The following is a 16781-nucleotide window of genomic DNA, read 5'->3' as shown; positions in this document are numbered from 1 at the left end:
TATAGCCAGGTATATACACATGTATAGCCAGGTATATACACATGTATTGCCAGGTATATACACATGTATAGCCAGGTATATACACATGTATTGCCAGGGATATACACACGCAGAGCCAGGTATATACAGATGTATAGCCAGGTATATACACATGTATAGCCAGGTATATACACATGTATAGCCAGGTATATACACATGTATAGCCAGGTATATACACATGTATAGCCAGGTATATACACACGCAGAGCCAGGTATATACACATGTATAGCCAGGTATATACACATGTATAGCCAGGTATATACACATGTATTGCCAGGTATATACACATGTATAGCCAGGTATATACACATGTATAGCCAGGTATATACACATATATAGCCAGGTATATACACATGTATAGCCAGGTATATATACATGTATAGCCAAGTATATACACATGTATAGCCAGGTATATACACATGTAGAGCCAGGTATACACACATGTATAGCCAGGTATACACACATGTATTGCCAGGTATATACACATGTATAGCCAGGTATATACACATGTATAGCCAGGTATATACACATGTATTGCCAGGTATACACACATGTATAGCCAGGTATATACACATGTACAGCCAGGTACATACACATGCCAACAATCTCACCAGATCTCAAATATTCTTAATATGACTAAAGTGACGATTGTTGTCCTCACAGTTATGGGCGCTGGTGATCACCGTGACTTTCGTGATGGGTCCCGTTGGCTACCTGGTGCAATGGGGTCACGAGCAGGTCACAGAGCCCGGGGTCACCACGCCTCCCCCAGCGACCGTCTCCAGCACGCCCCTCCACACACACACCTTCTCTAGCACGGAGATCCTCAGGAGAAACGGGTGGCGAGGCGCGTCACTGAGACCTTCACTCCTCCAGGAGGCAGCAGCCTCCTTCAGGCGCTCCAGTACTCCTTCACTCCAGAACTATTCCTTTAATATATTTCGCAGCCTCGTGCTGCAAGGAAACTTTATATCCGGCTCAGGTTGGCCAGTCAGACTGGTGCTCTTCTCCTGGTTCACCTTTTGTGTTATTGTGTATGGTGAGTATTGCTCTCTACCTCTCTCTCTCTCTCTCTCTCTCTCTCTCTCTCTCTCTCTCTCTCTCTCTCTCTCTCTCTCTCTCTCTCTGTCTCTGTCTCTCTGTCTCTCTGTCTCTGTCTCTGTCTCTCTGTCTCTCTCTGTCTCTCTCTCTGTCTGTGTCTCTCTGTCTCTCTCTGTCTCTCTCTCTGTCTGTGTCTCTCTGTCTCTCTGTCTCTGTCTCTGTCTCTGTCTGTCTCTCTCTCTCTCTCTCTGTTAGGGCCTGCTTGAGGCAATAACCGGATTCTTTTTGTTTAATGTGCCTTAGAGCCTCTTCTACTATGATCCCACCCAAGTCAATGGTAAGTTCTCAAAAATTGACGGTAGCAAGTAATAATGCAAGGAATAAAGGGGGTAATCAAGACACAATTACACCTTCACCAATATATTATCTATAGAATTCTAACTACACCTATGTACACATCGTCGCTTTCACCCAGGACACTCAATATATCTGCAGTGTTCTTCAACTACCAGTGAGTCCACTATTTTTAAGTATACGTCGTCCACGTTCATTGGTAATCACCGGTAAGTTCACCTTCCTCAACATGGGCTTCCTCAACACACCGCATCATCATGATTCCCAATACCCAACATCTGCTCTCAAGAAACATCCTGGTCGACGTCTCTAGCAACACACTTGCAGCACTTCTCAGCAGACGGCCACTACTGTCGTCTCGTAACTCTTCTGGGCCATGTTGACCAGACCACACACTAGAAGGTGAAGGGACGACGACGTTTCGGTCCGTCCTAGACCATTCTCAAGTCGATTGTGATGAGGAAGTAGAGACAGGCAATGAATAGGCAAGAGAGAGCTGAGGAGCAAAGTAAGGTGTAGTAGAGGGGATAGTAATAATAATAAGAGCTGCAGAGGGCCTATTGGCCCATACGAGGCAGCTCCTATTATAACCACCGAATGAGAAGGAGATAAAAATAAGAAGAGGATAGCAAGGGAGCGTAGAAGACAATGAACAAAAAAAGGGAGAAGAGAGAAAGAAAAGGAAAGAGAAAGAAAGATAAATGGAAGGGGTAGGCTTATGTTAGGTCACGTTTGTCTTCTGGGCCATATCCCGGGTACGCCGGTCCACACAACACTGCAAGTACAACAGTTAACACACTGCTACTACCGACGGCGGCCACTCTTCCCCTCACAGGACCAAGTTAGCAGTTCTGAACTGCCCAACGTGAACTGCTTTCCACCGCACAATATACTCATCACGTGATTTTTATGGTGACATAGAGGTGACTTTTATGGTGACACAGAGGTGACTTTTATGGTGACATAGAAGTGACTTTTATGGTGACACAGAGGTGACTTTTATGGTGACACAGAGGTGACTTTTATGGTGACACAGAGGTGACTTTTATGGTGACACAGAGGTGACTTTTATGGTGACACAGAGGTGACTTTTATGGTGACATAGAGGTGACTTTTATGGTGACATAGAGGTGACTTTTATGGTGACACAGAGGTGACTTTTATGGTGACATAGAGGTGACTTTTATGGTGACACAGAAGTGACTTTTATGGTGACACAGAGATGACTTTTATGGTGACACAGAGGTGACTTTTATGGTGACATAGAGGTGACTTTTATGTCACCTCTATGGACATAAGTCATTAGCCAGACAGAAAGTATACTGGATCATCTTAGGATGGCACCCTTCACCGGGGAACTGTGAGATGTAATCGGATGCGTACTCTAGATGGCATTGATATCGTTCCATCATTCATCAGAGGTCGTCATCATCATCGCCCTCACCTCCTAACTGAGGTATGAAACAGGATCGCTTCACCGACGCCACACAACAACCGCCAACAGATGGCGTTGTTTGCGTCTCATCTAATGCCTGGGAGTTCAACCCGTTCTCGCAAATTTAATAAGTCAATATTGACTTATTAAATATGTGCATAGGTGACATACTCAACATAATTGATACCCTTAAAAAGATTCATAGAAAACACCGACCTTACCTAACCTTGTTAGTATCTTAAGATAAGCATCTTATTGCTTCGTAATTACAATTATTACCTAACCTATAATAGGTATAGGTTCAGTACTAATTGTACTAATCTTAGTACAATCTTAAGTACAGTACTAATCTTAACATACTAAGAAGGTTAGGTTAGGTTGTGGTTTTCTATTCGGCTTTTCAAGGTAAACTCAATTATTCACAATAAATTAGTATGTCGCATATGCACTTATGAAAGGTTGCGGTGTTGATACCGTAACAGTCTCTCTCTCTCTCTCTCTTTGTCTCTCCCTTTTTTTTTAACTAAGACTAGGGTTCATAAAGGGTGTTAAATGAGGTACCTAGTGAAACTGCAAGCAAGAGCTGTTATCCTACCTCAGCTCATCTGAAGCCTGCTTTCATAAACTCATTTAAACCATGAGAATGTACCTTGAAACTATCCTCTAGGGAACTATCATATAAGAATCCTGGTGAAACTGCAAGCAAGAGCTGTAATCCTACCTCAGCGAAGTTATAATCCTACCTACTCCTAGAGACCCATTTATTTCATGAGCCTGTCATATGCATCAGTAGGAATAAATAGCCTTTATTCATTAACAACATTAGGTAACAAGCATATAAGGAAAAGGATGAGCCAACTGTGTGCCAGAGCCTTCATGTGATCAGTTGACCTGATCTTCTGTGTATCAACCATTTTGAGTGAACAAGTTCCAGATGCGAGTCAGTCTAGGAGTGAATGATCGCTAATGGAGTGATGTTCTTGACAAAGGCACAACCAGCATGAGACTGTTGAAGATTGAGAGCCTAGTGCTACGGGAGGCAACTACTGGTAGTCCACGGAGTTGAACCAGGTGTGGAACTTTGAGAATGTTGGCCTTGTACATAGCAGTAAGACCACCAACGTCACGACGGTGTTGCAGGCTCTGATGTTCAGACCGTTCCCAACATACTTGATCAAGACTAGAGATAAGCCTTCTAGCCCGTCTCTCCACTTTATGCCAAGAGTCTGATGATTGAATAGGGAAGGGAGAGGCAGGTGATGCAGGAAAGGGGTGCAGGCAATAGATGGCACACTGCGACCCCCCCTCCTTGACCCTGCCTGTCTCGATGCAACCATGAGGTATAACCGACATTTAAAGCAAAGTTCTCAGGGGTCCTGTCATCTAGAAACGTTTCTATCACAACAACCACATCAGGACGATGAGTGTTCACAAAGCTGTGTGTGAGATCGCCAACATTGGTCATGAAGCCCCTGATGTTGGCAGACAATATGCTAATCGATTGACTCATGTTTGCAAGTTGCTTGAGAAGGCAGCTGTGTATGGTGGCAGACTTCGTAGCTGGTGTGCTGGTGGAATGTAAGTCTTGTACTGAATAAGGCACAACGACACCTTCAAGGCTTGGGTATGAATAGTAAGGGTGCTGACGAGTAAGAGTATGCACCAAGTCTGAGTATTTCTGAGATTGAGCCGAGATAAGGACTCTTAACATTTGTTCCTGTCTATCCAGGACCCTTTTGGTACGACAAGAGTCCTCTTGAACACCTGTTTGGTGGCAGTAATTTTATCTGAGATCACTCCAACAGGTATCAGTCGTATGCATCTTGCGATTGCATTTAGAGCAGGGCCTTACTATGAGGCCCGCATGCGTTTCTGTTCTCGTATTGGCATCCTTGGTGATATTTAGCGTCCTCTGATTATCCCACACATTTGATGGTGCTACATAACCTTCCCGGTTTGGTGCCTTCTTTTGAAAATTACTTACTTACTTACTTACTTACTTACTTACTTACTTACTTACTTACTTACTTACTTACTTACTTACTTACTTACTTACTTACTTACTGTGAGGCTGGGAAGTTGGCTGCCAGAGCTAAGCCGCTGATTAAAGAGTTAAGACCCGTGCTGAGGGTGTGGAGGCTGGTGTTGATGTTGTTCAGGGCCTTGTTGAGATTGGGAATGAAGTGCCTGGTTATAGTTATGTTGTGGCCGAGGGTGTGGAGGCCCCGCCTACGCCCACTCCCTCTAGGCCTATTCTGGCTGGTAGAGTTTTGATTTGGCCCTTGTACAGGTGATGTGGGCACCGCCTGATTGACAGCTGTAGATGTAGATACCAGTGTGCCTGAATTGGCAGGAGTGGAAGTCACACTGGGTGTTATATTTGAACTGTTAGGCGTTTCCTGATTTGGTGTGACAGACGGTATTGGCTCTGACAAAGATGTGTCTGGAAGACCTGCAGAAGGATTAGCTGCTCTCTCTCTCTCTCTCTCTCTCTCTCTCTCTCTCTCTCTCTCTCTCTCTCTCTCTCTCTCTCTCTCTCTCTCTCTCTCTCTCTCTCTCTCTCTCTCTGTCTCTCTCTCTCTCTCTCTCTCTCTCTCTCTCTCTCTCTCTCTCTCTCTCTCTCTCTCTCTCTCTCTCTCTCTCTCTCTCCCCTCTCCCCCTCTCTCTCTCTCTCTCTCTCTCTCTCTCTCTCTCTCTCTCTCTCTCTCTCTCTCTCTCTCTCTCTCTCTCTCTCTCTCTCTCTCTCTCTCTCTCCCCTCTCCCTCTCTCTCTCTCTCTCTCTCTCTCTCTCTCTCTCTCTCTCTCTCTCTCTCTCTCTCTCTCTCTCTCTCTCTCTCTCTCTCTCTCTCTCTCTCTCCCCTCTCTCTCTCTCTCTCTCTCTCTCTCTCTCTCTCTCTCTCTCTCTCTCTCTCTCTCTCTCTCTCTCTCTCTCTCTCTCTCTCTCTCTCTCTCTGTCTCTCTCTCTCTCTCTCTCTCTCTCTCTCTCTCTCTCTCTCTCTCTCTCTCTCTCTCTCTCTCTCTCTCTCTCTCTGTCTCTCTCTCTCTCTCTCTCTCTCTCTCTCTCTCTCTCTCTCTCTCTCTCTCTCTCTCTCTCTCTCTCTCTCTCTCTCTCTCTCTCTCCCCTCTCCCCCTCTCTCTCTCTCTCTCTCTCTCTCTCTCTCTCTCTCTCTCTCTCTCTCTCTCTCTCTCTCTCTCTCTCTCTCTCTCTCTCTATCTCTCTCTCTCTCTCTCTCTCCTTTCTCTTTCTCTCTCTCTCTCTCTCCTTTCTCTCTCTCTCTCTCCTTTCTCTCTCTCTCTCTCTCTCTCTCTCTCTCTCTCTCTCTCTCTATCTCTCTCTCTCTCTCCTTTCTCTTTCTCTCTCTCTCTCTCTCTCTCTCTCTCCTTTCTCTCTCTCTCTCTCTCTCTCTCTCTCTCTCTCTCTCTCTCTCTCTCTCTCTCTCTCTCTCTCTCTCTCTCTCTCTCTCTCTCCTTTCTCTTTCTCTCTCTCTCTCTCTCTCTCCCTCTCTCTCTCTCTCTCTCTCTCTCTCTCTCTCTTTCTCTCTCTCTCTCTCTCTCCTCCTCCTCCTCTTTCCCTAGATCTTTCTCTCTATTTGACTCTTGCAGGATTTCACCTCCCAGATAGTTCATTGTGTTCAGCCTTCTGCTCCCTTCGCCTAATTTCATTACTTAACACTTTCCTGAGTTGAACTTTAGTAGCCATTTTCTAGACCATTCCTCCAGTTTGTCCAGGTCATCCTGTAGTCTCTGTCTATCTTCATCTGTCTTGATTCTTCTCATAATTTTTGCATCATCAGCAAACATTGAGTGGAATGAGTCTATACCTTCTGGAAGATCATTTACATATATTAGAAACAGGATGGGTCAAAGTACAGAGCCCTGGGTCTTCCGCTGGTCACCCCACTATTCTGAGGTCTCCCCCCCCCCCCACCAACAGTAACTCTCTGCTTCCTGTTGATTTGATACTCTTGTATCCACTGAAGAATCTAACCTGTTACTCCTGCCTGTCTGTGTCTACAATTTATGCAACACACTCTTATGGGATACTGTGTAAAAAGTAAGTAATTATCAAAAGAAGGCACCAAACCGGGAAGGCTCTGTAGCACCATCAAATGTGCGGATTAAGCAGAGGGCGCTAAATATCACCAAGGATGCCAATACGAGAACAGAAACGCATAAGGCGAACGATATCAAAAGTATCCGAGTCACCAAGAATTCTATTGAGGGAAAGTGACCACGAGGGACTGTTGGAAAGCAAGACGCAAGCACGTCCTAGAAGTCAGGACATTCAACAAGGATATGCACGACCGTAAGAGGAATAATGCAACTTGGACAATTAGGAGCAGGGTGGCGCTCCATTAAGTGATCGTGAGTTAAGGGTGTATGGCCAATACACAACCTTGCCAGAGCCGTTTCCCATCGCCGGTTACGGTGGTAGGAGGACGGCCATGAGGACACACTACTCTTAGGAGTATGCAGTTTGTTACCAACAACAGAAGACCAACAATCCTGCCAACGGGTTAGGATGGAGGAATGAATAACTGGGTAAAAGTCGGAATAAGGAATACCTTTATGGGAGATGGGACAAGAGCGGACAGTTTCCATAGCGGCAGCATCAGCACGCTCATTTAAACTACTGTATCAAAAGCTTTCTAACAGTCCAAGAAAATGCAGTCTACTCACCCTTCTCTTTCTTGATTAATGTTTGTCACCTGGTCATAGAATTATATTAAACCTGCGAGAGACGATTTACCGTTCCTGAACCCATGCTGGTGGCATGTTACGAAGTCCTTTCTCTCCAGCTGTTCTATGACCTTTCCTCATGATCTTCTCCACCACCTTGAAAGGTATACATGTTAGGGAACCTGGCCTGTAGTTCAGTGCCTCTTGCTTGTCACCCTTTTTGTAAATTTGGACTATGTTAACTGTCTTCCAACTTTCTGGTAGGTCTCCTGTTTCCACTGACTTATCATACACTATAGTGAGTAGCATGTAAAGTGCGTTTGTATCCATGGTTAGATTCTGTCAGGTGCCACAGCTTTAGTCATATCCCGTTCTAGAAGGTTCCTCCTAACGTCATCTATGGTAATTTCAAAAGTGTTAAAGTTTGCTTGGTTGATCAGTACTTCTTTTAGTTCTGGGATGTCTCCTTGCTCCACTGTGAAGACCTCCTGGGCGTCTCTGGGATGTCTCCTTGCTCCACTGTGAAGACCTCCTGGGCGTCTCTGGGATGTCTCCTTGCTCCACTGTGAAGACCTCCTGGGCGTCTCTGGGATGTCTCCTTGCTCCACTGTGAAGACCTCCTGGGCGTCTCTGGGATGTCTCCTTGCTCCACTGTGAAGACCTCCTGGGCGTCTCTGGGATGTCTCCTTGCTCCACTGTGAAGACCTCCTGGGCGTCTCTGGGATGTCTCCTTGCTCCACTGTGAAGACCTCCTGGGCGTATATGCACGTAAATGTAATATCAAAAACATTAAGACAAAAATCATTAATAATGCTTCAAGGTGTGTTCACATGGCAGGTTTCTTTTCCTCAGCGCTCTACGAGGAGACTGTAAATACGGTATTTTTGTTTACCCCGAGGGCCGAGTTTATTGGGCAGCGTCACTCATCCTGTGAGTGGACACACCGCCATAGTGACAGTATTGGGCAGCCCCACTTGTCGGAAAATCCGACAGCATTTAATATATCATACAGACAGATAAGAGCTGTGTTGTATAAACAAGTTACCCATAGAAAACGTAACTTGTAGTGGAATTACCGTCTATAGAAAACGGGATATCATCACCACATACCATTATAAATTGACCAGCTATTCTGCTGGGAATTATTCTTAAATACATTAGTCTTTGGACTTTACCATCATAAAACATCTTATATAAATTAACTTAATTATCAATATTAAAGTAGAGTAAATGTGACCCTTCTATCACTTTCTGAAATGTGGACAATGTAAGCCAGGCGTCAGAGGGAGGAAGGAGGGCAGCCATTGTTGTGTCACCTCCGAGACGTGTGGAGCAAATTTAGCTCCTATCATTCTGGACAATGTCGGCCAGTAACGTCAATAGTATGGAGTGTTAAACAGCCATTGTTGATACGAGACCAGAGGCTCACACGGGAGCAAATTCGGCTCCTGTTAATTTACTTGGACGTAGTGTTATGGAAACCAAAGGTGTACCATTTTTCAACACGCTGTCTACATATCAAGTTAAGTGTCTATCCGAAACCCGTTTATCATTCATTTATGGCCATTAATGTCAGGATATAGGGTGACCCGGTTAGATCGCGAAATCGCCTCAAACTAAAGGTAATTAAGCCAGGTCTTCAATGTTCCATGTACTGTATAGTGTTTTCTCTGATATAACTTGTCATATATAGGATTCTGGCTTCACAGTTAGCGCACTTTTGACAGGTCATGACGAGGAAGCAAGATTTTGTGCACCAGTTACTGGGTGATATGGAAGCTACCTCAAAGAGGATAATTTGGTGTCTACACCCTAGTTATACCTGGTGGACTAACCTGCTGTACTATAAGATAAGGAACCTCTTCAATGTATGTAGCTATTACTGTAGTTTGATTGGCTGCATATATATATAAACTAATTAAACCCCCCTAATGTGTAGAGGATCGATTTGTGAGATTAAGAGATTATTGCAGAAATACAGTCCACTCATTATTATACAAATTGCTATCGAAGTATATAAATTAACGTAAATATAAATTCATATAAATTAAATAAATATAAATCTCACAGGTCGGTTCCCACATTATTTGGTCCTTCGAACCGGATTATTCGGACCTTTGAACCCACATTTGGTCATCTTAGTACCGGATGAACCAGTTAACCAGTGGATTCATTAAATAAACTAGTGCAGTGTTATTTAAACAAAGCCAGCCAGTCAAGACAGCGGCGTTGCCTCGTGGGAGCTCAGGAGCCTCCCTCAGCCCAGTTCAGCTTCGTCAGCGGTTTCATGCACACCCACAGATATTTGGTGGCGTGTTATTTCGTGAAATGACAGCGCTAATATAGAAGCCAGCCTAATTAGTGACTGTGTCTTCGCGATATTGTTCACGGATTTCGTGGTGTTACATTTCGCGAGAGATTATCCACGAATTTTGTGGACTTTATTTCGCGAGGTCACTAATAACATTTAATACTTCTAGATAATATTAGAAGTTTCATAGAGGCTAATTAAGAGGCTATTAACAATAATTGTGTATATTATTTCTCCAAAATAGAGAATTATTTAATATATATTGCACTAGTGATCACAGTATAATATTTACTAATTGCCAACCCACAACAGGGTAGGATACTGACTAGTTGAACTATTATTGTTCATCCTAGTCCCATTATTACCATAGTCAGTTGTACTATATTGAACAACCTAACACCATTAATGAATGGTCCAGACCCTATTTTGGGTGTAATTTTTATCAACTCGAGTTGAGTTGTGTATATAATAATTTACTTATGATCATTACACCTTTGAGTGATTAATTAGTGTCAATTCCATCCTAGGGTGATATAGAAGAGCTAACCTAAAGGTACTTCCAGTGACACTGGTTTATCACTCAAATCATTAGTGTGTATGATTGTATATATATAATGTGTATTAATTTTAAGTGCTAACCTCTAGTAGAGGTAGGATTATTGCCTAGTGAGTGCAGAATTTACCCTAGGCTACCATTAGTGTTTGTTCAGTATTATGAGCAGCCCAAGTACAAGCCCCACAAGGCTTCACCAACGAGCCAGTATGGATAATGCAGGGAGAATGAAAAGAACCCTTGCAGGTCTTAAAGGCCACTTAACAAGACAGATCAAGAAATGTGAAGATTTGTCACAACAATCAACAGTTGATTATGCTGACCTGGAAAGCTATTATCAAGCAGCTGCAGGTAAATTTGAGCAAATCAAATGCCAAATAGCAACATATGTGGCTGAACTTGCCAACACCAATTTATCAGAAACAGAAATAGACGACATTATGGTTGATCTTGCGAATTATGAAGATCAGACTCAAGCCACATTACAGCCTTATGTCAAATTAATTGCCCAGAACAAGGCAGCAACAACAACAACAGTTGCATCTAATACGAGTCAAGCAGAAGCTCGACTCCCTCCAATTAATTTACCCACTTTCTCAGGAAAAGATGAGGAAGATTGGGATGAATTTTGGAACAAATTCGTTGACCTTGTAGACTCAAAACAATCTTTACCAAAGAGTAGTAAATTCTCTTATTTGCAAGGCCAATTATCAGGTGAGGCTAAAACAGTAGTATCCCATCTGAGATTAACTAATGACGGCTATGATCTGGCAGTAAAACTCCTCAAGGATAATTATGCTGATCCAGAAGTAAGAACATCACATTTAGTTCATGAGCTGTTGCATTTACCCCCACCGGAGGCTTCAGCTGATTCACTCCAAGTTTTCAAGCTGGAGATAGAATCATTGATCAATGCCCTCAGCCTGACAGCAGATACAAACGGGGCTGAGTGGGTCTTGAAAATAATTGTCCAGGAGAAAATACCTAGGGACATATTGAGACAAATGAGTGCTCATTACAATAAAAGCATCTTATCTATGAATGAAATATCTGAAGGTTTAAAGTCAGTAGTTCATCAATTACGAACACATGACAAATTAAAACCACCAAGTAAACCCTCAGAAACCAATAATAGTAAACCACAGAGTACCAAAGGTACTCCAAATCAATCTAGACACTATAATTCGACACCAAAGGGTACTGGAAGCTATGGAACATGTTTGTTCTGCAATGAGAAACATTCAATGTACCACTGCTCTAATTTTCCTGATAGTGACGCCCGTGTTGAGCGACTCAAAGATTTGCAACATTGCACGAGGTGCCTCAGGAAACATAACATCAAGGACTGTGATACCCAATTACACACCTGTAATAGGTGTAACAAAGGTCAGCACCATGCAGCATTGTGCAGAGACACCAAAACAACGTCTCCAAACCCCAAGGTGGAAGATAGCATTCCCACCACAGTACAGTACTGCAAGGTGCAACCAACAAAGAGTGTCCAATCGGCAAAGTCTAAAGGTAATACGACTTTGCCTACTGCCCAAATTACCATCCTGAATAAGAGGGCCAAGGTCCATACCCGTGGGTTGTTTGACCAAGGATCCCAGAGAACATATATCACTAAAAAGTTGGCAGATGAATTACAATTAAGGCCTGTAGCCCAGATGTCATTCAACATCTCAGGGTTTGTAACAGATGCAGGACCTCAAGTCTACCAGGTGGTACAACCATCAGTACGTTTAGGCAGGTACATCTGTCGAGTACAAGCCATTGTGGTGGACAAAATACCAGTAGACCTACAAGTTCAAGGTCTGAGAGCAACAGCCAAATTCCTGAGAAATAGAGGAATAAAATTGGCAGATAATATTAAGTCTGATCACCTCACCGACTTCGGTCTCCTTGTAGGGACAGACTATTGTCATCGATTCATCGGTAGCCCTACTAAATATCAGGGTATAACCATGTTAAACTCTGCAGGAGGTAAATTACTCTCAGGCCCAGTATCAAGCCTGAGGAGACCTATGACTGCAGATAAACAATACCAGTAGAAATCTAAATTTGTCAGCTGATTATATTTCTCCAGTAGCATTATACTAAGGAGATTACAGCTGACTATACCAACAGAGGTTGATGTTAGTATCATCATTTAAAGCTGAAGATGAGTTCATGAGGCCTCAGTGGCAAATCAGTGAACAGTAGCTTAAACAGCTACAAGTCACTGCGACCAATGTCACTGAACCCACTGCAGTCTCAGAACCATACTTTACTTTAATGATGAGCTATTCAATCTTCTGAAACAATTAACTAAATTAAACCCCAATAAATCTGATGACTGATTTGATACATTTATTATTTAATCAAGATGTATTCCATGGGCCTCAGTGTTTATATATCAGTGACCAGTTACCTGAAGAAACTTCAAGTTATATCTAATGTCACTGATCTCACTGCAGTCCCTGAATCATACTTGACTGTAGTACTTGATCACATCCAGTCTTCTGGGTTAAATAATATGTAATAAGGCTTGAATATTAGCCTTTCAAGAGTTGACAGGGAAATGAAATCGCATTAGACTTCTAACCCCTACAACTCTAGTACGGGACATCCGTCCTGTACGAACAGACACACAAATGTGTGATTACTAACTACTAACATCAAATTAATCAAATAATTCGAAGGAGGAGTATCGGTGTTCGTCTGTTCTAATTAGGACTTCGACCCGTGAGCAGCCCCCTGGGGAATTATGTCGGAAAATCCGACAGCATTTAATATATCATACAGACAGATAAGAGCTGTGTTGTATAAACAAGTTACCCATAGAAAACGTAACTTGTAGTGGAATTACCGTCTATAGAAAACGGGATATCATCACCACATACCATTATAAATTGACCAGCTATTCTGCTGGGAATTATTCTTAAATACATTAGTCTCTGGACTTTACCATCATAAAACATCTTATATAAATTAACTTAATTATCAATATTAAAGTAGAGTAAATGTGACCCTTCTATCACTTTCTGAAATGTGGACAATGTAAGCCAGGCGTCAGAGGGAGGAAGGAGGGCAGCCATTGTTGTGTCACCTCCGAGACGTGTGGAGCAAATTTAGCTCCTATCATTCTGGACAATGTCGGCCAGTAACGTCAATAGTATGGAGTGTTAAACAGCCATTGTTGATACGAGACCAGAGGCTCACACGGGAGCAAATTCGGCTCCTGTTAATTTACTTGGACGTAGTGTTATGGAAACCAAAGGTGTACCATTTTTCAACACGCTGTCTACATATCAAGTTAAGTGTCTATCCGAAACCCGTTTATCATTCATTTATGGCCATTAATGTCAGGATATAGGGTGACCCGGTTAGATCGCGAAATCGCCTCAAACTAAAGGTAATTAAGCCAGGTCTTCAATGTTCCATGTACTGTATAGTGTTTTCTCTGATATAACTTGTCATATATAGGATTCTGGCTTCACAGTTAGCGCACTTTTGACAGGTCATGACGAGGAAGCAAGATTTTGTGCACCAGTTACTGGGTGATATGGAAGCTACCTCAAAGAGGATAATTTGGTGTCTACACCCTAGTTATACCTGGTGGACTAACCTGCTGTACTATAAGATAAGGAACCTCTTCAATGTATGTAGCTATTACTGTAGTTTGATTGGCTGCATATATATATAAACTAATTAAACCCCCCTAATGTGTAGAGGATCGATTTGTGAGATTAAGAGATTATTGCAGAAATACAGTCCACTCATTATTATACAAATTGCTATCGAAGTATATAAATTAACGTAAATATAAATTCATATAAATTAAATAAATATAAATCTCACAGGTCGGTTCCCACACCACTCATCCTGTGAGTGGACACACCGCCATAGTGACAGTATTGGGCAGCACCACTCATCCTGTGAGTGGACACACCGCCATAGTGACAGTATTGGGCAGCCCCACTCATCCTGTGAGTGGACACACCGCCATAGTGACAGTACTGGGCAGCGTCACTCATCCTGTGAGTGGACACACCGCCATAGTGACAGTACTGGGCAGCGTCACTCATCCTGTGAGTGGACACACCACCATAGTGACAGTATTGGGCAGCGCCACTCATCCTCTGAGTGGACACACCGCCATAGTGACAGTATTGGGCAGCGCCACTCATCCTGTGAGTGGACACACCGTCATAGTGACAGTATTGGGCAGCGCCACTCATCCTGTGAGTGGACACACCACCATAGTGACAGTATTGGGCAGCGCCACTCATCCTCTGAGTGGACACACCGCCATAATGACAGTATTGGGCAGCGCCACTCATCCTGTGAGTGGACACACCGCCATAGTGACAGTATTGGGCAGCCCCACTCATCCTGTGAGTGGACACACCGCCATAGTGACAGTACTGGGCAGCGTCACTCATCCTGTGAGTGGACACACCGCCATAGTGACAGTACTGGGCAGCGTCACTCATCCTGTGAGTGGACACACCACCATAGTGACAGTATTGGGCAGCGCCACTCATCCTCTGAGTGGACACACCGCCATAGTGACAGTATTGGGCAGCGCCACTCATCCTGTGAGTGGACACACCGTCATAGTGACAGTATTGGGCAGCGCCACTCATCCTGTGAGTGGACACACCACCATAGTGACAGTATTGGGCAGCGCCACTCATCCTCTGAGTGGACACACCGCCATAGTGACAGTATTGGGCAGCGCCACTCATCCTGTGAGTGGACACACCGCCATAGTGACAGTATTGGGCAGCGTCACTCATCCTGTGAGTGGACACACCACCATAGTGACAGTATTGGGCAGCGCCACTCATCCTGTGAGTGGACACACCACCATAGTGACAGTATTGGGCAGCGCCACTCATCCTGTGAGTGGACACACCACCATAGTGACAGTATTGGGCAGCGCCACTCATCCTGTGAGTGGACACACCACCATAGTGACAGTATTGGGCAGCGCCACTCATCCTGTGAGTGGACACACCACCATAGTGACAGTATTGGGCAGCGCCACTCATCCTGTGAGTGGACACACCGCCATAGTGACAGTGACAGTATTGGGCAGCGCCACTCATCCTGTGAGTGGACACACCGCCATAGTGAGAGTATTGGGCAGCGCCACTCATCCTGTGAGTGGACACACCACCATAGTGACAGTATTGGGCAGCGCCACTCATCCTGTGAATGGACACACCACCATAGTGACAGTATTGGGCAGCGCCACTCATCCTGTGAGTGGACACACCGCCATAGTGACAGTATTGGGCAGCGCCACTCATCCTGTGAGTGGACACACCACCATAGTGACAGTATTGGGCAGCGCCACTCATCCTGTGAGTGGACACACCACCATAGTGACAGTATTGGGCAGCGCCACTCATCCTGTGAGTGGACACACCACCATAGTGACAGTATTGGGCAGCGCCACTCATCCTGTGAGTGGACACACCACCATAGTGACAGTATTGGGCAGCGCCACTCATCCTGTGAGTGGACACACCACCATAGTGACAGTATTGGACAGCGCCACTCATCCTGTGAGTGGACACACCACCATAGTGACAGCATTGGGCAGCGCCACTCATCCTGTGAGTGGACACACCGCCATAGTGACAGTATTGGGCAGCGCCACTCATCCTGTGAGTGGACACACCACCATAGTGACAGTATTGGGCAGCGCCACTCATCCCGTGAGTGGACACACCGCCATAGTGACAGTATTGGGCAGCGCCACTCATCCTGTGAGTGGACACACCGCCATAGTGACAGTATTGGGCAGCGCCACTCATCCCGTGAGTGGACACACCGCCATAGTGACAGTACTGGGCAGCGCCACTTATCCTCTGAGTGGACACACCGCCATAGTGACAGTATTGGGCAGCCCCACTCATCCCGTGAGTGGACACACCGCCATAGTGACAGTACTGAGCAGCGTCACTCATCCTGTGAGTGGACACACCGCCATAGTGACAGTATTGGGCAGCGTCACTCATCCTGTGAGTGGACACACCGCCATAGTAACAGTATTGGGCAGCACCACTTATCCTCTGAGTGGACACACCGCCATAGTGACAGTATTGAGCAGCCCCACTCATCCTGTGAGTGAACACACCGCCATAGTGACAGTACTGAGCAGCGTCACTCATCCTGTGAGTGGAAACACCACCATAATGACAGTGACAGTATTGGGCAACCCCACTCATCCCGTGAGTGGACACACCGCCATAGTGACAGTACTGAGCAGCGTCACTCATCCTGTGAGTGGACACACCGCCATAGTGACAGTATTGAGCAGCCCCACTCATCCTGTGAGTGGACACACCGCCATAGTGACAGTACTGGGCAGCGC

General features: G+C 44.7%; 1 protein-coding gene across 1 annotated transcript in view; it reads left to right on the top strand.

The window, feature by feature from the left end:
- LOC138351621 (glutamate receptor ionotropic, delta-2-like) overlaps positions 1–16781 on the top strand; it is a 149623-nt gene that overhangs the window by 105142 nt on the left and 27700 nt on the right. Inside the window, exon 8 of the mRNA XM_069303615.1 lies at positions 704–1079. Coding sequence (XP_069159716.1) covers positions 704–1079 — 376 coding nt within the window. The remainder of the gene's footprint in view (positions 1–703; positions 1080–16781) is intronic.

The sequence above is a fragment of the Procambarus clarkii genome, chromosome 50, assembly GCF_040958095.1.
Source record: "Procambarus clarkii isolate CNS0578487 chromosome 50, FALCON_Pclarkii_2.0, whole genome shotgun sequence".
Taxonomy (NCBI): Eukaryota; Metazoa; Arthropoda; class Malacostraca; order Decapoda; family Cambaridae; genus Procambarus; species Procambarus clarkii.
The sequence above is the reverse complement of the archived record's forward strand: the minus strand, read 5'-3'. Positions and strand labels throughout refer to the sequence as shown.